Below are 25,628 nucleotides of genomic sequence, written 5' to 3'. Positions count from 1 at the left end.
GCTAAGAAAAATAGACATTATTATCGCATCGTGACTTGGAATCGTAAGATCTGTCATCTGCCAGCTGTCATATCATATGACAAACATTAAAATTATTTACTAGAACTAGATTATATTCTTTTCTTTTTTTATTTAATAAATTAAACGATAATAATGAATATTGAATTAATTAAAAGATTGATTGAATCAAATAATGAAACCAGTCCAGAATTCACGTATTCCAATCCACTTTTAGACAAAAACGTAACAAGAGCATTGTCGAAGAGTTTTGTGAAAATTCTCAACATTTCAAAAAATAGCTCTAATAAAAAATTAAGACTTGCGGTCTTAGAAAATATCCGTAAAATGTGTAAAATTGAACCAGATGAACATATTAAAGTTGATGAATCATTAACTGAACTCCTGGTAAGTTATTATGAAAACCAAATTGAAGATGTGAATAATTCAAACAATATCGACGCGATAGATAAAAAGCTAGATGCTTTTCTTATTCGAAAATCAAAGGAAATTTCAATAAATTCTTCTATTAAATCGACTATGAACCCTGAAGTAACACAGGCTTTATTAAATTTAGATGAAAAAGTGACACTTAAAGACAGTTTAGCAAAAGACATTATTCATTGGAATCAAGATGACAAAAGATACTTAAAACTTTTAAAAGAATTCTGGAACTCAGATATGCACATTAGATGCAGTAATATGTGTGATGATACATCTATAAAAATTAAAAGCGAAATAGAAAAATTACTTCTAGATATTTCATATAATTTACTTCACAATGATAACATGGAAATTGAAGAACTACTAACTTCTAATATGTATAAAAGTTTAATTAAAACATGCTCAGTTTCAGCAGTATGTTTTCAAATCTGTATATGCATACTTAATACTTTATTTCTTTTGAATAATTTTCACACTAAAATACAAAATTTAATTTTTATTTTTGTTCAAAAAGTAAAGTCGGCATGCTCAGAAATTACATTTGCCATCCTGTATCCAACTCGTCTCACCCATTTAGTTACACTTTTAGATATTAATTTAGATGAACTACCATCAACTCTAAGACTAAATTATGTCAGATTAACAGTCAACTATTTGAAAACAATACATGAACAATCTCAAAGTGATTTAATATTATTATTTTCACATTTCCCACAATGGGACAACATATACTTCGGAGATTTAAATTAATATAATAACTTAATACTGTCCAATGTTTTATTTTAAACATATTCAAAACAAATCAAAAGCAAAAACATCAATTAATTTTAAACTTTTATTTTTAGCCTTTTAATAAACAAAACTATAAGGTTTGACAAGAACTTAAAAAAACAACTTTTTTTAAATAAGTTTCATAATAAAAATGTAATTAATGAAAATATTTTTTTAATTGCTTGTACTCTATCATGTCTGCTAAGGAGAATGATGGATCCAGATATAATTTACCACATATGTAGGTTATAAGTTTTAACTTTCTTCGTTGGACTGCATGTGGAAGACTTTCCAAATGTTTCCCCATATTCTCCCAAAATGGAAAAGTCTTATTACAATAGCCACAATGATATAAACCTGGATGTATCTGCAAATTAATAAAATTTTATTAATCCTAGTAGTTCTTTACATATACTCATTTTGGTGTTAGTATTTTTTTAATTTTTTCATTGTCACATCATTTTATAATACTTTATGTATGTAGGTGTACAATATTTTTCTTATTTTTGTACATCATAAGAAACATAATTAAAATTCAAATAGATTTAGGTAATAGTCTATTTAGAACCAATTTTTTACATTTTGTTACATAAACCATTAAATTAAAAAAATATTAAAATTCTCATTTAAACGGTTCAAAATATTGAAATTAATTAATTATGCTAGTTTCCACCTGTATGTGAGGAGTGCAGTTATTAAGTCCCCTGTGTCATTTTACATACCCCTGACAACATCTAGGCAAAATTCCATGATAATAAGTTTATATTACATGATAAAAGTAAGAATTACCTGTCGAACAAATTCCTCATAACCCTCCAATACAATAGGTAAAACTTTGCATTCAAACAAAATTTTTCTATGTTCTTTTGATTTTACATGTTCTTTTATCTCACTCATATCTATTGTCAAATCACAACAAAAACACTTCATCAACATTTTAATATCATCAATCAAGCACATTAGCGTATAACTGAAGGTGGTGAGGCCGATGCCATTATTTATAACAACATAACTTAACTCATCAATCTCAAACGGACCATACATTACACTTAAAAATGTTCTATATGGAACACTATTTATGTTAGGTTTCTCATGCTTTTGTTCTTTAATTAAGCCTTTAAGTTCCAAATGTCCTCTATGATGAGCTCCTTCCACATGTTGTTTTGCAGTGTAAATATGTGCTGACAGCCATTTATTACATAGTGAGCAATAGCCCTGTCTTCCACCCTCATTCAATTTTATAAAATTGGCTCTTCCATATGTAGCTAATTCTGCCCTTTCCTTGCCTCTATCCCGCCTAAGCCAGAATAAATCTGCCGCTATTATTTCTTCTGGCGATTGGTGAGACTTCTTATGCTGATATATTGCATCATATGTTAATTCCACTATTTCCTGACACTTCAAGCATGTAGCTTTGTTTTCAATTTCGAAACTGAAATATTTATCTTCAATTTTTTTCAATAATTGTGTCTCAAATGGTTCTTTGTGGATATTTGTGTCTAAACTTGGATTTAACTTTTTTTTTATATTTTTTTGTGATATTTTTTTACTATTGTTTTCATTTTCATTTCTATTGTGATTATCAGCCAAATGTGTTTCTAAGGATTTACTATCCAATACTTTAGCACATGTAAAGCAATAAAAGTTATTTTCTCCCAACTACAAGAGAAATTAAAAGTTTATTATTAACAAAAAACAATCAACTATTTAGCAATGAAATATAAAGACACTATTGCTTTGCCCATGTCTTCTCTCTCATCATAATTCAGAACTGCTAAATACCAAATTCCATAATTCTTTCAAAATGACTACCTTACTTACTACCTTAGGGATTAAATTTTCAAATACCTACTGTGTTCTATTGGGGATAGTTTGGGGCTGAGTGTTTTATGTCTGTCAGTCAGTCAATTAATCTTTTATATAGATGGATTTGATTGATTTTATTGTACCTGTCTATAAAGCTGATCATCCTTAATGGTGGTTTCACTCTGTATCAGTCTTATCATATGATTAAAGGAATTTATATGAGCCAATAATTTTTCAACTGTTTCATTGCATGTTAAACACAGATTATCTGCAATGCCATGCCATTGCAGTTTAGTGATAACTCTATTTTGTACTTTAATTGACCCATCTTCATCAAGATCTACATTTGATGCTCTTAGTTTATTCTTATCAGATTTTTTTATTTCTTCATGATTACTTCCTTTTATGTGATCCACTGCATTTTGTGTCACTATATTACATATTTCACAATAGTAATATTCATCAGCAAACTAAGAAAATAATTCTATATTAACTTAACATTAAATATAAATGTAATAATAAATATTAATAATGTTGACTTATACAACTGATTGGCTACAATATCAAGAGAAATGAAAGTTTCAAAAGATGGTATAACCAGCAATTTCATATCCTCGATTGTCACTGGATTGAACGAAATGGTTATCATAATATCTTATTATAAATTATTTTTTTAATTTATAATAAAACAGCATTACGTGCTTTCAGAGGCACGGGAGTGTTTACACACTTCCAGACTCCGGGCTGCTACTGAAAATTTTCGACAAAAACCCAGTAACGTTTTACTGGCGCGACCTGGGATTTGAACCGAGGACCTCGGGGTCTGCGAACTTATATCTAACCACTAGACCAACAAGGCATTATAATAATAATTACCTTATAAATAAAATCCTTTTTAAATTTGGGAGCATATTCCTGCTTTTTAATATTGGTTCTATGTTTCTCCCATCGCAGATGCTTTTCAACGTGTAGTTTAATTACAAAACTTTCTTGACATAAAATACAATAGAAATTGGCTTCACCGCATAGTATAAAGTTTTTATAATACTTATCCATTGCTGTTGTAAGAATTGTAATCAAATCTAACAGATGAAATGTTCGGATAAATTGAAACAAACAAGCTTTGCTATTAATGAGGGTAGAATACAAAAATACTTTATTAAGAAATATTTTCTCAAACACTTCTTTTATGAACACCTGATATGAAGTTACAAAATATATTTGCAAATATAAGCCGAAACCATAATTACTGATTACGGATCGTAATATAAATTAAAATATTTTGAATTTAATTCAAAATGTAAGTTAATTAGTTAACACTTAACGGATCTTTTTTAACATTGTTTTTGACATATAAGATCATTGATCAGTAACCAAAAACCACTTTACGAAATTTTTAACAATATAAAACACGTTATAATTTAAGAGTATCCGAATGAAATTAGTTACCTATAATAATGTATAAATATTAGTAAGTGCTAATATTAAACTGAATTGTAAAAATATCATGCACTATAGTTATTATTATAGATAAAAAGCCAATTTAGTATTTTGCTATATTTGAGAAAAAAATCTAAAAATATATTACTGAGACAGCCTAGGTATAAAGCATTCGGAAAATGTTAGCTTTAGTTCATAAAATAAAAATAAATTGATCAATTCAAAGTTTTTAGATTTTTTTATCTGTTTTTGAACATCATGAAATAGTAACCGTCTTTTTATTAGGTCCTTACATATGAAATTAGCGTTTTGTCGTACTGACCACTTTGATCTGAAATATCTCCTCTTTGGTTAAGAATTCCAAATTCAAATTTATAAATTCATTTAGCTGGTACATTTGAGTTTTGAAAACAGTCATTCATTTGTTTTTCCTCATTATTTTTTTCTTTGGCGTCGCTCATTAGCGCACAATTGAAAACATGAAATATCGGTATATTTACGAGTACGAGTTTTACCGTGGCTCCAGTGCTGTAGAAACAACTCGAAGAATTAATGATGTGTACGGCGCTGGTGTCGCAAAAGAAAGCACGGTACGTTTTTGGTTTCAACGTTTTCCAAAGTGGAAAATGAAGAATTAAAGGCTCTTGTGGAAGCGGATCCATCACAAATCACTTCAGAGATAACTGCAGGCCTAGGGGAAAGTTATAAAACTGTATTAATCCACTTGAAGCAAATCGGGAAAGTAAAAAAAATTGAACGATGTGTACGTCATGAATTGAGTGAATAGAACTTGCAAACACGCATCGACTGCTGTGTTACTTTGCTCAACCGACACAATAATGAAGGGATTTTAAATCAAATCATTACTTGTGACGAAAAGTGGATACTGTACAATAATCGGAAGCGCTCGTCGCAATGGCTGAACCCTGGAGGCCCCGCCAAATCCTGCCCTAAACGAAAATTGACTCAGAAAAAATTACTTGTGGGTGTTTGGTGGACTAGCGCCGGTGTCGTTCACTACAGCTTTCTAAAATCTGGCCAAACGATTACGGCAGATATCTTTTGTCAGCAACTGCAAACCATGAAGAAAGAACTAGCTGCTAAACAACCGAGATTGGTCAATCGCTCTAGGCCACTGCTGCTTCACGCCAACGCAAGACCACACACTGCACAAGAAACAACCACTAAGTTAGATAAGCTACAATTGGAATGTCTGCGAAATCCACCGTACTCCCCGGACCTTGCTTCAACAGATTACCATTTTTTCCGGAATGTTGACAACTTCTTACAAGGAAAAAAATTCAACTCCAATGCGGGCAGTCCAAACCGCCGTCAAAGAGTTTATTGATTCTCGTCCCCATGGTTTTTTTTAATAAAGGGATCAATGAACTACCTATGAGATGGCAAAAGTGCATAGATAACAACGGTGCATACTTTGATTAATTAAATATATTTTACAAAAAAAAAATTGACTTTATATTCCTCCCGTACAAAACGCTAATTTCATATGTAAGGACCTAATATTAAGTATGTCATACGGCTGTGTAAGCTCGAAAAGTTGCAACTGCCAACTGATCAGCGTATATAGGCCTTGTACTTTTTTATTTTCGCAACTAACGTAACATATGTCTACACAACCCCGTTGGTCTAGTCGCTACATAAACATGGAGGTCCTGGGTTCAAATTTCAGATCGGGCCAATAAAAAGTTATTAAGGTTTTCTGTCGAAAATTCTCAGAAGGTAGCAGTCTGGATGTGTGTACATCTCTCTTGAGATTGGTCGCCGTGGCCGAAATAGGTCTGGAGGATATTATAATTATGTCTACACAGCCAACTGACGACTTAACAACAGAGCGGCATGGCGACCAGCGTTTTCGTCAAATAACGGGCGAAATTTAAAAATTTAAATACATTTGAAGGCACTTATCGAGTGAATAAAAAAAATTGTGTGTTTTTAGTGGTTTATTAGCATTATAGAATCTAATTGAGACACTTTTCAAAAATTAGTGTTATACCCTATTCGGTAATATCAGTGATATTGTGCCGTAGACAGAGAAACTAATAGACCAAGGGGCAGTATAGCAGCGATTGAGACAGAGAGTGAATGTTTCGTATAATGTTACCATAGTAACTACATTCCCTGTTTTGGGAGATAAATAATTTTCAGGATTTAATTAAAACAAAATGAGGTTTTTTTAATTAAAATATTTTTTTGTTTTCCAACTACCCCCCAAAAACCGTTACATTGTTTGTTTTTGTTTCCGTTATCAATAGTACTTCAGCATTTTTATATGGTACTGGATTAGCGTTTTCCTCAGATGTTGAAATTTAAAACACTCAATTAAATTATTAATAAAGAATGGTTGCCACATATATTTCTATGTAAACCTCTTGACTCAGATTCTAATAATTTTATAAATTCATGAAGAATGTTAAATATTGTTGTTATTAGAAAATTATGAATACATTTACTGGTGGTAGGGCTTTGTGCAAGCCCGTCTGGGTAGGTACCACCCACTCATCAGATATTCTACCGCAAAACAGCAATACTTGATATTGTTGTGTTCCGGTTTGAAGGGTGAGTGAGCCAGTGTAATTACAGGCACAAGGGACATAAAATCTTAGTTCCCAAGGTTGGTGGCGCATTGGCTATAAGCGATGGTTGACATTTCTTACAATGCCAATGTCTAAGGGCGTTTGGTGACCACTTACCATCAGGTGGCCCATATGCTCGTCCACCTTCCTATTCTATAAAAAAAAAAAACGGGTAAATTAAAATAACATATTTATATATAACGAAGCACTTTAGGCTATTATTGGATTCCGTATTTATATGTTTACATTGTCAACGAGTCGATATTTTTTACCGAAAATCGGGACATTTTTTTAGCTGACGCTGGCAGCACTTACATGATAAATAATTATAGGTTATGAATGATAAAAACTGGAAAATCCTATTATCTTTAGGATTTTCATGCAATATAAGGTTCCGTCATGCTATAGATAAAAAAACATCACTGAGAAACTATATGGATGGTTTAGGGGTAAGAAGGCGTGAATTTTAACCGATGATCGTAAGTTCAAGCCCGGGCAAGCACCACTGAATTTTCATGTTCATGCTTAATTTGTGATTATAATTCATCTCATGCTATACGGTGAAGGAACGCATTGTGAGGAGACCTGCGTGTGTCTAATTTCACCGAAATTCTGCCACACGTGTATTCCACTAACCCGCATTGGAACAGCGTGGTAGAATAAGCTCCATACCTTCTCCTCAAAAAGGGAGAAGAGGCCTTAGCCCAGTAGCGGGACATTTACAGGCTGTTACTGTACTGTTACTGAGAAACTATATTTAAGGACGAAACCGTCGTACTTACACGTGAAAACACGCCGGCAATTTTCTTCTTGCTATCGCTTTAACATGAACTAATACGAACATGAACCATTGTATAACCTGCCATGTGATATAAGGATTGTTTCTCTGTCTTTTCACTGGATTAGAATCGTTTTCTAACATAAAAATAAGCAATAAACATGGTTACGCGATAAGGGACAAAAGATTTGATAACTCTATCTCTGTCTAAGCCATTTGTTCTCTTTCTTTTGTAACTGAGAAGGAAATCGTCATATGTCTATTAGTTTCTCTGTCTACGTATTGTGCATATAAAAAGAAGTACCTTTTAACATTATTGGGTAATATAGATAGACAAATGTTATAATAAATAGCTTTCCGATATGAAAGAAGTAAAAAGTTTCAAAAATCTTTAGAAGATTTTTATGAATTCATGACAGCCATATGAAAGCATTTTCAACATTTCAGTTGTAATTATTGTTAATAATTATCTCCATTCTCAACCTATGCATTTTTTTCATGCAAAATTTGTTTCATTTTTTTAAAATAACTTGTTAGAAATGGTAAGTCCCATACTTATTCAGTGCTTATTATGCGTACATTGCATTAAGGTAATTTTTTTCCTTTCCTTTCCGCAAGGAAATATAATCACTGCCAAATAAGATCAAAGCCAATAGCTCGATTTATGATCTCACAACTCAAATCTCAATTCAGTTGGTGATAGTTTTGCTAATTTATGTTTAAGCATTTTTATATTTAATATATTATTATTAATTAACTGAAAATCTAATTTAAACATTATTAAAATTATTGATTACACAATCCATAATAATTTTTATAAACCTTATTCAACAAATTCAAATACTCTATTGGCATTTTACAAATCGTACAAATTTTAACATTTTGTTTTGTATTTTTCAATGTTTTTTACTATGCGTCGAATTTTCGCACATATAATAAGCTATATAATTATGTACTGAATGACTTGATAAGATACTTCTTTTTATATGTATAATATCATTGTATGTAGCTCTTTCAGTTTTAACCAAAGACTATTAAGAATTAAGAAATGAAGCTGAATGCATTTTTAACACCTATTGAGAATGGCAATACTAAGCGTTTCCTTTCATAATAAGATGATAGATGGCTTCTTTTCGTAAATTGTTGATATTTGCTAAATGGACACAATTTTTATGATCATAATTCACCTAATTTATAGTGTCTATTATTGTAATGCTACTTTAATGTTGTTGAATTCACGGAAAAGCTTCAACAACGGGAAATCAGAGGTTCTTGAATAATTAAGACAATGAGTAAAAGGCGACGCGCGTCTTCGGTGGCAAGTAGAGGTGCTGATGGTGACGAAAGTGATGATGGAATAGAACTTAGTAATCCTGGGCCTCCACCAGCACGAAAAAAGAAAAAATTGGAACCGGTATTATAAAATAATTCCAATCTAACAAAAAAAAAAAAACGAAAATAGGTCATTCAACTTTAGTCTTGCATACAGTAAAGAAATATGCCGGTTTACCAAAGTGATCTAAAATTCTAGATAATTAATTTGCGGTACTTTAAGTGATATTTGTTATTACAGAGTGAAATTTGCCAGCAATTGTATGATATTATTCGTACATATAAGAAGGAGGATGGTACTTTATTATGCGACGCCTTTATAAGAGCGCCAAAAAGGCGCCAAGAGCCCCAATATTATGAGGTTGTATCTCAACCAATTGACTTGTTACGAGTAAGTAAATGAAAATATTAATTATTATTGATTTTTTCACTATATAAAGGCACTCTTGCCTGCAGACTGTGATATATAAAATCTAAAATATGATTTAATAACTCTTGTACTATAAACTCATAAAAATGTCCTTCATATATTTCATTTTGGCATAGTAACCGTACATTGGTGAGCATTAATGTAACTTTACTTCATAATAGCTTAATATTTGTAAAGAATTATAACATGTTAATTAAAACAATTAAGTGCACAATTTTTGGTATGCTATGAATGAACAATAAGGACATTTTTAATATAATAATTTATTTTGAGTACATTTTATTTTAATTTTCAGGTACAACAAAAACTTAAAACAGATACTTATGAGGATATAGAAGAACTATCAGCAGATATTGAATTATTAGTTAATAATGCCAAGGCCTTTTATAAGTCTGATTCTGATGAATACAAAGATGCCTGTGAACTTTGGAAATTGTATTCCAAACATAGAATGGCACTTGAAAGTGGTAATTATTTTTATTTAAATATATTTGCTGTTTTGAACAATTTAAACTTAAATATTTTAAAACATAACTATATATATACACATTGATCAGTCTTTCAAATAACATAATATAGTTTTTTAAAGAAGGATGAAAAATTGTTAATAAACAATAATGTCGCACTTCCAAAAAATGGAATTCCTTACCAGCTCACGTATTCCCCTCCTCTTACAACCCGGGTTCCTTCAAACGAGGTGTGAAGAGGTATCTTGCGGGCCGGCAAGGCGAAGTTGGCTAGTGCAGAACGTTTTTCCCATCTGTACTGGCCGTCGTCGCATTTGGACTCTACTATCACTTACCATCAGGTGGAGTAGAGTCATTTGCCCTCCCGGCAAATATAAAAAAGAAATAAAAAAATAATAGTATATAAATTATCAATGTCAACTAAAAATGTCCATTCATCCTAATGTCCAGTAGTTTTCCTCAAAATGCAATCATAGCTGTGCCAATATATATAATATAATGTTTATATCATTGCCTGTTTGTATGCTCCATATTGCAATGGAGTTTTAACACGTTTGTATATATATTAGATTTCTAGAACTTAAAAAGGTATTCAAATACTAATTAGAACAATTTTCAGGTGAAGAAGCTAAAACAAATAAATTATCACGTAACGGTTCCTCCAGTCGGAGATCAGACATTGCTGAGGATTTATCTGAGACATCCACTAATAATGAGGAAGAAAATATCTTTGAAGAACTATTTAATGCGGTAAGTAAACACTAATAATTAAATATATAATGTGTTAGTATACTTTTACTGTCATATTAGAAGGAAAATGTTTATTGATGTAAATAGTAATTAAGAAACTAGATTGAAAATGAAAGAGTGAATAATTACAGTAGGTAAAATTAAAGGTAGAAAATTACTGCCAAAAGTATATGCCATTCATTGATTGAAAAGTAAGATATGGTGTGTCTTTTATGACTGAGTGTATGAGTACATACCTATATACTTGTAGATGCATGCACACATGCATATTTACTGACTTACTACTATAATTACTATTTCACTGGTGGTAGAGCTTTGTGCAAGCTCATCTGGGTGGGTACCACCAAGTCATCTACTGCAAAACAGCAGTAGTTGGTATTGTTGTGTTCCTGTTTGAAGGGTGAGTGAGCCAGTCTAATTACAGGCACAAGGGACATAACATCCGAGTTCCCAAGGTTGGTGGCGCATTGGTGTTGTAAGTGATGGTTAACATTTCTTACAATGCCAATGTCTATGAGTGTTGGTGACCACTTACCATCAGGTGGCCCATATGCTCGTCCGCTTTCCTATTTTATAAAAAAATATATATATTTTTACTCACAAACACATATTAAAAATAATCCTCTTCTATTAATTGTAAAATATATAAATGATTCATTGTTCTCAGGTTATGATGGCTAATATCGATGGAAGGCCCTTATATACAGCTTTCCAATTTCTGCCATCAAAACGACGGTATCCAGAATACTTTAGTATAATAGAATCTCCTATTGATCTTAAAATAATTGCACAAAAGATTCAAGTTGGCGAGTACTCAAATTTAAATGAATTGGAAAGAGACCTGATACTTATGGTCAGAAATGCGTGTTTATTTAACGAACCAGGCAGTCAAATATATAAAGATGCAAAAGCTCTGAAAAAGGTAATTTTAAACAAATAACAAAACAAGCAAATACATGCTCATAACCAAACAATGCTAAAGAACACTTCACAAAATAACAATTAAGAAACAATTAGACCAGTGTGCAGTCTCTCATCATCTTGAAAGCTGACTGTGCCTATCCTGACATTTCTATATATTTACACTATACTTAAGAGCCCATACTACATCAGCTCGATTGAAATTTTGACCCCGTCTCACAACGCAATTACAACTATCTCACTTGCGCGTGTAATTGACGCGATTAAGGAGACGCATTGGTATATTTTCTTCATATCTGGTGCAATCAATTTGATTCTGTGAAGTGGTATTTCATAGAATTGTTTTATTACCAAAAACCTAACGTCAATTAAGTTCGGTTTAAAGACATTTATTTATTTCTCATAAAGAACACAAAAGTTCACTTATAATAAGAAATTACAATAATTTTGCCTGAGGGTACATTTAAAAGTCTGCCTTATGAATTATATACAGTGAGATAAAATGTTGCGGGTAGTTATATTACACAAACATGTTTAGGTAGGGGTTACATTAACTTATAAATTATTTTGCACATATTCCATTACACGTTTTAATATAGGAAAACTCTTGCTATTAATGATTAAGTATGATAATTTATTATAAATTTGAACTCCTTCAAATAAAATGTTTTTCTTTCCATAGTTGGTTCTGGTTTTTGGAAGTTTTAGTTTATTACGTTTTCTAGTGTGGTATGTATGTGTTTTTTTATGAAAGTGTAATTGTGAATGTGTTTTATTTGTTATTATTTTTCTAATCAACATGCAGGTTTTTAAAGTGTATAATTAATTTATATTAAGAAATTTTGTTTTTTTGTATAATTCAGCGGATGGCGTCATATAATCATATTTATAAAGAACTTTAATAATTTTATTTTGTAAAGTTTGTAATGGCTTTATGTTAGACTTCGCAGCAGTTCCCCATATTTCAATAAGATATTCTATATGAGGTTTTACTAAAGAATTATAAATAATAGGACGAATTTTATTAGGTATACATAAGGAAATTTTACGTAGTGCTCCTATCAAAGGGGATATTTTATTTTTAAGATGATCAATGTGGTATTGCCAGGTTAACTTGCTATCCATTATAAGACCTAAATATTTTTCATGATCAGTTTTATTTATAGGTTCGTTAAAAATTGTTAGTTGGTCATGATTTGGTATATTTTTATTTTTAGGCGCGAAGATCATATATGATGTCTTTTTGGTATTAATAGTTAATAAATTAGACAGAAACCATTCGCTAATAACATTTAAATCACGTTGAGCTACGTCAATTATATTTTTAATGTTATCACCAAAGTAAAATAAGCTTGTGTCATCCGCGTAAAGAGTTACATCTCCAGACAAATCAATTGTACTAATGCTATTTATATAAATTAATAATAATAGCGGTCCCAAGATAGAGCCTTGTGGTACTCCATATGTTAACGTTGCGGGCTTACTTTGAAATTTTCCGATTTTAACAATTTGCTTGCGACGATGTAAATATGATTCTAAAATTTTGATTGCCGAACCTGTTATACCTTCTTTATGTAGTTTTTGTAATAATAAATTATGGCTGACCGTGTCGAAAGCCTTTTTTAAATCGATAAAGATACCTAGAACGATTTGCTTACTATCCAACGCGTTTTTAATTTTGGTGACAATATCCACAGTTGCTGAAAGTGTATTAGATTTCGGACGAAAGCCATATTGTTGACTAAAAAAGAAGTTTTGTTTATTGAGGTAATTATAAAGACGGACATATAATTAATTTTTCTAAAATTTTTGACAAAACTGGTAAAACAGATATCGGCCGATAATTCCCTGGATCTGTTTTACTTCCGGATTTATAAATTGGCGTAACTTTAGCAATCTTTAGACTTTCGGGGAATTTTCCTTGTGTAAGACATTTGTTAAAACAGTCAGTAAGATTATCTAGAATAAAGTATTTTATACACTTTATATCTTTTACTCCGATGTTATCGATGCCTTTACTTGTGTTTACGTTCAATTTGTCGATTATTTCACTAACCTCTTTTTTTGTGGTGGGTGCAAATGACTGAATAGTGTTATTTTGTGAATGTGAAAGACTGGAAGTAAGTTTTTGATGATATGATTGGGGTATTTTACTTGCTAAATCTGAACCAACAGTGGAAAAGAAATCATTAAAAAGTTGACAAATCTCATAAGGATCATTTACTACTATATTGGAATCTCGAACAAGATTAGGAGGTATGATATTTATCTTATTTTTGTTACTGACGAGACTGTTAATTAAATCCCACATTTTTCTTGGTCGCTTTTTACATATTTTAAAGGCGTTGGAATAAGAGTTAATTTCAGCATTTCGTGTAGTTTTGAAAGCTTCGTACCTTTTGGTTTTGAATGTTGTTTCCCTTTCGGTATTTTTAATATCAGCTCTATGTTGGTTCCAGGCAATATTTCGATCACGCAAACTATTCAACACCTCTTTGTTTATCCAGTCTTCTCTGGGTTTATTTAAAATTTTTATTTTTGTGCATTTATTTTCTTGAATTTTAGTCTTAATTAAATTTTCTAATATTTCATAATCGTAGTCTTTATTTTGGATCACAGTTATTTCCATTGATTTATATAAAGCAGTATAATCAGTTGCCAAGTATTCATGTGTCTCTCTTTTCTTATCAACTTTAATCTGTTTGATATCTAGGTAAATCTGCTTATGGTCAGACAAGGAGGTATCAAGGAGAGCCATGTGGAAATTCACACCTTCCATATTTGTCAAAACGTGGTCTATAATAGATTTTGTTGTGTGTGTTTCTCTTGTACAAAAGTCTTCATTGAGATTGTTAAGGATTGCATATCCAGCTTCATTTATCATGTTCTTATAGTTATTTGTATTATGGTCATCACTTAGCAGGTTGATATTAAAATCTCCAAATATTAAGCGTCTACGTTTTTTCTCTAGCTGTTGACTGTAGCTTTCTATAAAATCTTTTGTTTTTGTATTAGGTGGTTTATATATAGCTCCAATATTAATTGCATATTTTTCTATATATATCCAAATGTATTCGTTTTCTTCTCTATTAATAACTTCAACATTTTCATGCATAAGACAACTATGAATATATGTATATAGATACTCCTCCCCCAATCCCACCCTTTCTATAACTATATATGTGCGTATAATTTGGAATCTCAAGTAATGATGCATCTAAATCAGACTTTATCCATGTTTCAGTAATCAGTATTATATGTATAGTGCTTTTTATTGAGTGTAATGTGTATGTAATTAGATGAAATAAAATGCATACCATTTTATTTCATCTAATTTATCAATTTTTACAAGACTTCTTATATTTGTATATAAAAATTTTAATGATGATTTAGTTTTATGGATGTCCTCGTAACAATTCAGTTTCTGATAGCTAATATTAAGTTCTTCGTTGTATTGACTATTTTTGGTCCCTGGCGCGTACTGTTTTTTGGGTTGTACTTTACAATTTTTGGAACATCATTTACATATTTTATAATAAGGTCTTTTTCTCCATTTTTTTGTCGGGATATCAGTTCATCTTGTAGTTTATTCATGTGTTGTTGTTGACACTGAGTTTGATCAGCGTAAATTCGGATTTTGTCTAATTTATGTTTGCGTTTATTTTTAAGTATATATTTTGCAGTTTCCTTTTTTTCAAAGCACACTTTTAGAGATCTATCTTTATTAGGGTTGTATTTTCCTAGCCTAAAGACTGTAGTAGGGTTTGGGCAGTCCTCATAAATAGTTTTAATTAATTTCATAGCTTCATTCTTGTCATAATCACGTCTGATTGTGCTATTAGGACTTTTTGTTTCGGGAATCCCTACTAGTATGACATTTTTTCCTCGCTGAGAGCGCTCTTGTAGCTCTGAAATGGTTTCCTCGCATGACAGGGGATATTCTTTGGGATAATCAGTTTTAGAGTTATTTTTTAAATAACAAATATCATTTTCAAGAACGTGTATTTTTTCTTCTATAGTATCAGTTAGTGACTTCATTTCTTTTAAGTCGACTTTCGTTTGGTTTTGCTCCAATAATAAGGATTCTAAAGCAGCATTATTAGACTTTAATTCATCTTTTATTTCTTTTATTTCCTTATGTAAGGATAAGGAACATTCCTGGTGCGTTTTTGTGAAATCTTGAAAAAAAGACATCATCTCCTTCCGAAATTCGTTAATCAAAGAGGCACAATCACATTCGTATTTGATTTTTCTAAGCGTGATATTGTAGTCATCCAATGTTCGTAAATCCGGTGATGACCCACTTCCGCTATCGCTTATGAGTTTTCCGCTAACGCTTAGTGATTGTGAACTCATGTTTACTTAGATTTGCCGATAGCGTAATGAGTCACAGCTTGACGAAGCGACAATTGAGTGAAACGAAAAATAGCAACTTACTCGTTTACTCGGGGGGTGAGGGGAGCTGCATATGCCCTTATCAGGATAAAACGCAGTAAGTCCTAATAAGCGAGGCTGACGAATTGTGTTCTTCACGTTGTTCTAATTAGGTGCTAACTTCAATGTCTTGTCTTTTTAAAAATTATTTTATTTTTAGTATAATCGGCAACACGTCTATTCAAAGCGGCAGACTAAGCATTACTCATAGTTCATAATTAATTTAAAAAATAATTTCACTAAAACATTTCAATAGATACAAATATGAATCAAAGTGTCGCGTGCGCAGGTGATCCACGCGCGCAAGCAGGAGCTGGAGCAGCACGGGCGCAACAAGACGTCGGAGCGCATCCGCAGCAAGCGCTCGTCGCGCGCCGCGCCCGCGCCCTCCGCGCGCGCGCTCGCCATCATGGAGCCGCCCGGACACGACGACGTCTACGTCAAGGTACGCCCCACCCGGGGCCCACGCTGCCTACTTTATCATACCAACTCGTATTTATTGAAGTATCCTCCTAAAGATACTTTTGAATCGTCGTCGAATTCGGAATGACGATTCTATCGAGAGGAACAGGCAAGAAACTCAGTAGTTAATCTTTTCCACAACTTTACGTAGACAGTAAAGTTAAAACGAGTATGCTTAATGAACATGATATATTTGTAAAGTAACAAATAAAAGGCATTTAGTACTTAGTGAAATTAAATATAGTAAAGATATATACAAATTGGAATTCAGAGCAAGTGATACTTTATTATACTTGCTCACTTACACTAACAACCGAGGCTTATACAACAAATTATAAAGACCTGTCAGCTTATATTATGATTTATTTCCATAGCATTCTGAAGATAGCGGTGACAGTGACGAAGATAAAATTGACAACGAGGATTCTCCGCAGTGGAAACTTCTTGACGTTATCAGGAATCACTTAGCACCCAGTGGTAAATTACTTTACTATAAAAATTTAACTCAATCAAAAACTTAATATTTAAAATATACTTCTATAGAAAATAACGCAATGTACCAACACATTGAATAATTTTTTGTCACGGCCGTCATTCTTAACGCCAATATATAATAATATATAACCATAAAGAATATAATGAATAGCCAACTGTGCAGAATATATTATAGAGCACAAATGTTTGCGGAAAAGCAAGTGTACCCTTCTAATACCTCACTCTCATAAAATGAGACAGCAATACGACACAAAATGCCAAATTCAGGTTACTAATGCGAATTATATGACAGAATAATTCAATAACTTTTTATTTGTTCGATTAGAGTTTGAACAGCCAAGATCAATGAGGTAGTTAAAAATTAAAGTTAAATTTATTTCTAGGCTCAGCAATGGCTAATCCATTCTGGAAGCTTCCATCGCGTCGCGAATACCCTGACTATTACAAGGAGATAAAGAATCCAGTGTCCTTGAATCAAATCAAGAATAAGATCAGACGAGGCAGCTATGGAACATTGTCAGAAGTGGCCGGTGATATGAACATTATGTTTGAAAATGCAAAGCAGTATAATGTGCCTTCCTCGAGGTTGTATAAGGATGCTGTTAAGTTGCAAAGGTAGTTTTATTTTTCATATAATAATATAAATATTGAAAATTTTCCAACTTTAAAGGGACAATAATAAGATTTTCAATTTAAAATGGTACAAATTAGTTGAACATGATTCTTATTTAAAAATAGAATTGTTTGTGTTTACTTTTTATATATGTAATAATATGTATGTACAATGTATATATGTAATAATTTACATACATATTTTAGATTAATGCAACAGCGCGTTCAAGAAATGTTAGACATCGTTCAGAGCTCATCAAGTGATGACGAGAGTCTATCGTCTGTTAAGAATCAGGCGCAGGCTAACACCCCGCGACCTAGAGGTATGTACTACTCAATAATAACTAATAATCATAGATTCACCTTTAATTGTTGAATTTAGTCTTACATTTATGGAATTTTTAAATAAGTTTTAGTAATTTTGAAATGTCAAAATTATTGCTATAGTGTATATAGTAACAGCCTGTGAATGTCCCACTGCTAGGCTAAAGCCTCCACTCCCTTTTTGAGTAGAATGCTGCTCTAATGCGGGTTGGTGGAATACTTGTGGCAGAATTTCAGTGAAATTAGACACATGCAGGTTTCCTCATGATGTTTTATTAAATGAATTATAAACACAAATTAAACACATGAAACTCAGTGATGCTTGCCCGGGTTTGAACCCACGATCATCGGTTAAGATTCATACGTTCTGACAATTGGGCCATCTCGGCTGTTTTGTACAACATTATTGTATTTTTATATAACGTTATTGTAATTTGGTCCAAGAAATAACAAAAAAATTAATATATGACCAAAAAGACTAAAAATTATAACCAATTTCAGGTCGTCCACGACTCAACCCGAACCCCTCCGCCGCACCATCGCCTTCCCCCTCTCCGATCATTCAAAAAACTAATCTCCCGCTCAAAAAAAAGCTACACTACATATCTAAACAGCTGGTGGAGTTTACATGTTCAGACGGAAGACAGCCAATGTTGTTGTTTATGGAGAAGCCAAGCAAGAAGTTGTACCCCGAATACTATAATGTTATCGACCGTCCCATTGATATGTTGACTATTGAAGCAAATATTAAGGTACAAATATTTTATATTGCAATCTGTTTTCTTATATACAAAAAATGATTCTTTTTGGTTAGGGATACTAGTCTTTGAGGCATAATTTAGAATTTACCATTGGTTTGCTACATACGGATTAGATCACAATTAACGGGTCATTTTCTGTATATATATTTAACTATATTATATAATTTTAACATATATATATATTTGTTATTAATGATGATGACAGGTACATGCCAATTTCAACTTTTTTGTGTTTCAACAAGAATTGTAAATGTCAATTAGACAATTCAACTATACGTTAGCAAAAAATAAAGTTGAGTAACAACTAAATGTTCTACTGCTGGGCTAACACTTCCCTATTGAGAAGAGGTTTAGAGCTTTTTCCACCATGCTGCTCCGCATGTTCTTAAATCTAAACAATGGGCTGTCTCAGCTCAACCGAGCTTTAAGGCATTATCTTTCCTTCTTATCATTTATTTATTTTAAACTAAAATAATGACTTAAATTTGCTTGTATTACAAATGAATAATAATGATATTTCTTTACAAGTAACAAAGTTATTTGGGAAATAATAAAGTATTTTGTTCTCAGAATGACAGGTATAATAGCATGGATGAAATGGTGTCCGATTTCCGGTTAATGTTTTCAAATTGTCGTCAATTCAACGAAGAAGGTTCTATGATATATGAAGATGCGAATCTTCTCGAACGCGTCATGAACGAAAAATTAAAGGAAATTAATAGTAATTATGAAAGGAAAACTCCTATAAAGACATTCAAAGCAGCTAAGTCGAAACAGTTGTCGCCGTTCGAACAGAAATTGAGGACATTGTATGATGCTATCCGGGATTATAGAGATCCAAAAGGTAAATAATTCTATTATAATTGTACTATTTTGCATAAGAACAAAAGGTTGACCATCCATTGAAATCAAATTATTTTGTCGGGAAGAAAAATTATATTATATAATATATAAATAGATTTATAGACTTCGACTCTGTTTTACCGATTACCATAAAAGTTAGCAGCACATTTATGTACTTTTTCATTGACAAGGTTTTTATAGTAAACAATTTGCTATAATTTGCCGCCAGATGTCGCTGCGACATATGTTTATATGTTATAGTCGTATAACGTTTAATTTAAATTGATCTAAGAGATATGGCAAATAAAAATAATTTACACAAGCATGTCAATGCCTGACGGGTTTTTCAGTAATGTACAAAAAAATTGCTAAGGTAAATGGTATAAAATTTAAATTTCCATATTTCTCAAATTATTTATAAAAACATCTACCAAACCTCCATATTTGTACCAATCATATGGATGATATTAAAATTAAAAATATATAAAACAAATATATGTTACTTTATAAGTTATATTAAAAAAAAATGTTTCAGTAAATCGGCAGTTGGCCTTAATCTTCATGAAGCTGCCAAGTAAAACCGAATACCCAGATTACTACGAGCTAATAAAAAACCCGATAGACATGGAGAAGATAGCTCACAAACTGAAAAATGGAGTTTACACCGCTGTCAATGAACTTGCCTCGGACTTCATACTAATGTTCGACAATGCTTGCAAGTATAATGAACCGGATTCGCAGATATATAAAGACGCGCTAATATTGCAACGCGTTTGCTTACAAACAAAACAATTGTTAAGGTGAGAGTTTCGTTGTTTAATAATTTTGTTGTTATTGACGGCGGCCATTGTCGAGGGATACTAGCGCGAAATAATTGCGCGTAACAAATTATAGTGCAAAAGTGTATGTCATACCCAAGTGCAAGCTCTATTCACTCACTCTCGTAACCCGAAGGGTTGGCATCCGACACGACTGCAAAGAGATCAGGCACAAGATTGATCCAGCATCGTAAAGAATGTGAAACCTTCTAGGGCTAAGAGTGTTAACAATGCCAATTTCAACTGACAATTTACTGACGGAAAAACCCATTAAATTATCATTAGCCTGGCCATGATCGACCTCATGAATGATGAGCCCGGTCAATTGATTATACCAAGAAGGCAATATTAAAAAATTCTTAATATTAATGTTATTGAATTTATTTATTATTTTTTGTTATCGTTTTTAAAATTATAGCTTTAGTAGTTTAGATTAATAATCAATCAGTCAGCTTTATATTGTTGATAGGATTTATAATTACAATTTTAAACAATAATAATTTGAGTAAAAAATAAATTTATTTTAAACAGAGAGGATGATGATGCAGTCCCCGACGTTCCAGCAGCGGTGCAAGACCTACTGCTGAATCTATTTACATCTGTGTATAATCACCAAGATGAGGAGGGCAGGTAAGGCAAAGGATTGTATTGACCTGGCCTTTATCAGGGTAGAGCGAGATTGTCTTTCAGCGGCCTTTGGTCGACGTTTTCACTTCGCATAAATTGCATTTCCGTTAATGTTATATATACTCATCGACGGAATTTTGGAAACAAAAATCGTTAATATAATAAAATTATAAATGTCGATAAGTCACTAGATATAAATATTTTTAAACGACTTCTAAAAGACGAGTAGGTTTTATATATGAGGCGTTTTTTTGTTGTGTTTACGATCTAATTGAAAGGTGAGATTGTTTTGCTTGAATTCGGGAAAAACACAATATTGAATTCTTTGTAATGTTAGTATGATAATTTTCAGATGTTACTCGGACAGTATGGCTGAACTTCCAGAACACGATGAAGCGGCTAATGGAGAAAAAGTTCGCGCTATTTCCTTGGATTTGGTCAAACGGAGACTGGACAAGGGTCTGTACAAGAGACTGGACCACTTCCAACAGGACATGTTTGCGGTTTTCGAACGGTAATTGAATTATGCGTAACTATTTGTTCGTTGACATCTGACTCGAAAATAAATTTGCCCATAGATTCATAGATAGTAGAAAAAGTGCAAGAATACAACTAGTAGTTGTGTAGTTATTTATATACGTAATTATTCTGTATGTGTGTTTGTCACCTAACGCCTCCTAAACGACTGGAACGCTTTGGATGAAATTTTGTGTGTATATGTATTTCAATGAATTGGTGGTTGGTATGAATTCCTGAATGGCTGTTTGAAAACTCAATTGGACCCGGTAGGACCCGCTGCTGCCGGTATGTCACCAAATGAAAAATGTCTAGATTATTTATATATTTTTATTGCACACCAAGGCTTTTCAAAGCAGTGATTTTCATGTAAGGGATATCCTGTGATAACGTTAGTTCAACAATTGAACTAGCGTTATCAAAATAGTACAGTCGATTGATGTTTGGCGGTAGTAGCCACTGGCCGACGTCGGTCAGCAGGCACGATAGCGAGTACAAGCTGAGGGTTGGGGTTGCAGCGCCCGGCGGCTGTCGCGCACGGACAGCCAGATCTTCGAGGACTCGGTGGAGCTGCAGTCGTACTTCACGGAGCAGCGCGACGCGCTGTGCCGCGGCACGCTGGCGTCGCCCGCGCTGGCCTTCACGCGCGACACCATCGCCACCAGCGTCGAGCTCGTCAAGCAGTGCAAGCTGCTGCAGGAGAACGACGATGAGGACGAGACCAGGTCGCGCTTCTTACTGTTGCACGATTTTCTTTGCACATAGTGTTCAACCTACAAAGTAGGCAAAGTAGGGTAGCATAAAACTTTATTTTAATAGTTATTTTTGTACATAAAAATATATGATGCGTCAGGTTCATCAAGTAGTTTTAAATAAAGATTTTAAAAGTTAATTATAATCAAAGCAATTGCCGGATCAGAACGTATCAAGAAAAGCCAAGAAATTTAAAATTTGAATATACCTATAGATAGTTAGTGTATAGTCGTTTACTTAGAATATTCACTATATTAATAAAATCCCGATACGTGTACCTGGCCACTTAATAATGCCATTTCACAGATCGAGCACGGACGAGTCGATGCCGTCTGGTGCGGCGCCCCCCCACAGCCAGTATGGAAAGGGAGACTTCGTGTACGTACAGCCCGAGAAGGGCAGCAAGGAGCCCTCCGTGGTGCAACTGCAGCGTATGTGGACCAACGCGGACGGAGTGCCCATGGCCTACGCGAGCGTCTACTTCAGGTCAACTTTTCAACCGATTGCATTTAATTCTTCTTGCCTTTTTATAATATCACGTTATGTATATATATATATATATATATATATATACATATAAGCTCGTCTGGGTAGGTACCACCCACTCATCAGATATTCTACCGCAAAACAGCAATACTTGATATTGTTGTGTTCCGGTTTGAAGGGTGAGTGAGCCAGTGTAATTACAGGCACAAGGGACATAAAATCTTAGTTCCCAAGGTTGGTGGCGCATTGGATATGTAAGCGATGGTTGACATTTCTTACAATGCTAATGTCTAAGAGCGTTGGTTACCACTTACCATCAGGTGGCCCATATGCTCGTCCGCCTTCCTATTCTATAAAAAAAATATATATATATATATATATATACATATATATATACTCGCATAGGTGTTTAAACATATTTGTTTTGAGTTCTGTTATAGATTGACATGATGTTCTTTTATATAAGTTACTGTAAATCAGAGTTTAGTAAATGTCAAATGAAATGTGTCATGACCGCAGGCCGCACGAGACGTTCCACGTGCGCACGCGCAAGTTCCTGCAGCAGGAAGTGTTCAAGACGGAGACTCACCGCACTTTGCCGCTCGACCACATCATCGGCCGGTGCTACGTCATGAATGTCAAGGAGTACTTCAAGTTTAGACCCGAAGGTATGTTATATTAATCGTTATGATGACAATATTTAAATAAGTATTAACTAAATCGAATGTTTTATGTTTACTGCAATATATAGAACTAAGTTGTTATGTAAGAGTTTCTTGTCTGTTTTTCTATATAAATACTTTATATAATTACTATTTTAACTTTCAAAATTCTCCTTACTTATAAGTCTATAATTGTTTAATGTTGTGACTGTTTAATTTCATTTCAAAGTGTGGTATGTATCAAATATGCTTGGGTAATACCATAGTTAAATTTCTCTAAAATGTCTACATAAAATCCACATTTTAGTGCACTAATCAATAATATTTCGTAACTTAGAATTAAATAACTTTGTGCCCAGGTTACTTGGACAAGGACGTTTATGTGTGTGAGAGTCGGTACAACAGCAAAAACCGCTGTTTCAAGAAGCTCAAGGCATGGGAAGGCGCTGAAAAAGAAGCTGCACTTATACCCCGAGAGGTGATTATACTTTCAAATATTTATGAAAAATGAAATTTTTATTACTATTGTAGAAGTAATGATTGTCAAAAAAAATATTGTATGACTTCTATGTACAATTTATATTTATTAAAGTTGGACGAAATGATGTTGTATCACGTATGTATATATACTTCAATGGGAGCAAGACTAAAGCTAAACAAACTGGAATTACATATTCCATGCGATTTCCTAAGAGCCCTTCTATATCTATAATGCATTACAAGCTGTTCTTGATTAATATTAAATATTCATTTATAGCACTATTATTGCCCTTAAATATTTATATATATCCAATTTAATTTGACTTCCAAATTTTCTATAACAACTTCATCATATATGCGATTATAATTTATCTCGTGTTTGACGGTGAAGGAAAACATCGTGAGGAAACCTGCATGTGTCTAATTTCATTGAAATTATGTCACATGTGTATTCTACCAACCCGCATTGGAGCGTCGTGGTGGAATAAGCTCTAAACCTTCTCCTCAAAATGGGAGAAGACGCCTTAGCCCAGCAGTGGGATATTAACAAGCTGTTAGTGTACTGTACTGTACTTCACCGCGGTCATTCGAAATGGCATTTTTTACAAATCCACAATGAACACTACAGATTATACAGGTGTCAATGACGTCATGTCAAATCATGGTCAATGTTGTTAATTTATCTTTATAGCTTTGGAATAGGCCATAGGGTTGTTGGTATAGAATAGAAATGTAAGTAAATATATAACCATGATTAGGAAAAAATACGTTTATATGATTATGACGTTTGTATGATTTACAAACTTATTTGTGTGTAATTGTGTATGATTTTAATTTGGTATTTTTTTGTTTAAGATTCATCTAGAGCCGAACAGAACGGTTTCAGTATTCCGTGAACGAGTTGAGAAACATAAGGATGAACTCGCCGAATTGGAAGTTCTGGAAAATGTTCAAGAAAAGGAGAGACCGGTTAGTTATTTGTATTTTATTAAGTTCAGAATCAATAAATTGTATTAGAGTGAAATCACACATGTCGATTTTTGGTGAAAATTTTTAAATGACATCTATACTAATATAAGGGTGTATCAAAAAATGACCGTTTTTTAACCAAATATTTGTATTATTATTTCTTTTATAAAAAATAAAATTAATACTTGAAGTATAGTCCATTGTTATCAACCGTCATTAGCCATCTGCTAGCTAATTGCTCAATCCCACGCTGATACCATTTCTTGGGATGGCTGTCAAAGTACTCTTGGACCGCAATTTCAACTTATGCAAAATTATCAAATATTTTCCCTTGAATAAAATGGTCTTTGGATCGAAAGAAGTAGTAACCTGATGGTGCGAAGTCTGAACTATATGGTAGATGAGGCAGGAGTTCGAACCCATGAAGTTCTTCAAACTTTTCTTTGGTTCGACGGCAAGTGTGAGGACGAGCATTATCTTATTGGAATAAAACTCCTTATCGATTGGTCAAAGCAGGATAACGCTCTGATAATTTGGCGTACATTTATCCAGTTGTTAGTAGTAGAGTTCAGAGTTCATAGAGCATCCATCAAGAATAAATTCGTGATGGATAACACCTTAAAAATTCCAAAAAACGCAAAACGTGGGCTTTTATC

The 25,628-nt window shown here is 32.9% G+C and overlaps 2 protein-coding genes across 4 annotated transcripts in view; one reads left to right on the top strand and one right to left on the bottom strand.

Annotated features, from left to right (window-relative positions):
- Positions 1-1,268: 1,268 nt before the first annotated feature.
- Positions 1,269-4,282, bottom strand: LOC126778153 (uncharacterized). The gene is made up of 4 exons (XM_050501590.1): positions 3,895-4,282; positions 3,162-3,488; positions 2,002-2,871; positions 1,269-1,579 (listed from the first exon to the last, which is right to left on the bottom strand). The coding sequence occupies exons 1-4, from the start codon at positions 4,072-4,074 to the stop codon at positions 1,370-1,372; spliced, it is 1,587 nt and encodes a 528-aa protein (XP_050357547.1). The 5' UTR covers positions 4,075-4,282; the 3' UTR covers positions 1,269-1,369.
- Positions 4,283-8,953: 4,671 nt separating this feature from the next.
- LOC126778074 (protein polybromo-1) overlaps positions 8,954-25,628 on the top strand; it is a 33,632-nt gene continuing 16,957 nt past the window's right edge. For all 3 annotated transcript variants that reach the window (XM_050501431.1, XM_050501429.1, XM_050501430.1), the window contains exons 1-19: positions 8,954-9,244; positions 9,404-9,553; positions 9,888-10,059; positions 10,679-10,809; positions 11,477-11,731; positions 16,454-16,609; positions 17,001-17,103; positions 17,505-17,736; positions 17,941-18,056; positions 18,559-18,809; positions 19,389-19,662; positions 20,197-20,461; positions 21,011-21,109; positions 21,459-21,620; positions 22,141-22,347; positions 22,682-22,861; positions 23,381-23,529; positions 23,883-24,001; positions 24,859-24,972. In XM_050501431.1, the coding sequence (XP_050357388.1) occupies positions 9,119-9,244; positions 9,404-9,553; positions 9,888-10,059; positions 10,679-10,809; positions 11,477-11,731; positions 16,454-16,609; positions 17,001-17,103; positions 17,505-17,736; positions 17,941-18,056; positions 18,559-18,809; positions 19,389-19,662; positions 20,197-20,461; positions 21,011-21,109; positions 21,459-21,620; positions 22,141-22,347; positions 22,682-22,861; positions 23,381-23,529; positions 23,883-24,001; positions 24,859-24,972 (3,261 nt within the window). In that variant the 5' untranslated portion in view covers positions 8,954-9,118. The remainder of the gene's footprint in view (positions 9,245-9,403; positions 9,554-9,887; positions 10,060-10,678; positions 10,810-11,476; positions 11,732-16,453; positions 16,610-17,000; positions 17,104-17,504; positions 17,737-17,940; positions 18,057-18,558; positions 18,810-19,388; positions 19,663-20,196; positions 20,462-21,010; positions 21,110-21,458; positions 21,621-22,140; positions 22,348-22,681; positions 22,862-23,380; positions 23,530-23,882; positions 24,002-24,858; positions 24,973-25,628) is intronic.

This window comes from Nymphalis io, chromosome 25 (assembly GCF_905147045.1).
Source record: "Nymphalis io chromosome 25, ilAglIoxx1.1, whole genome shotgun sequence".
Lineage (NCBI taxonomy): Eukaryota > Metazoa > Arthropoda > Insecta > Lepidoptera > Nymphalidae > Nymphalis > Nymphalis io.
The sequence above is the reverse complement of the archived record's forward strand: the minus strand, read 5'-3'. Positions and strand labels throughout refer to the sequence as shown.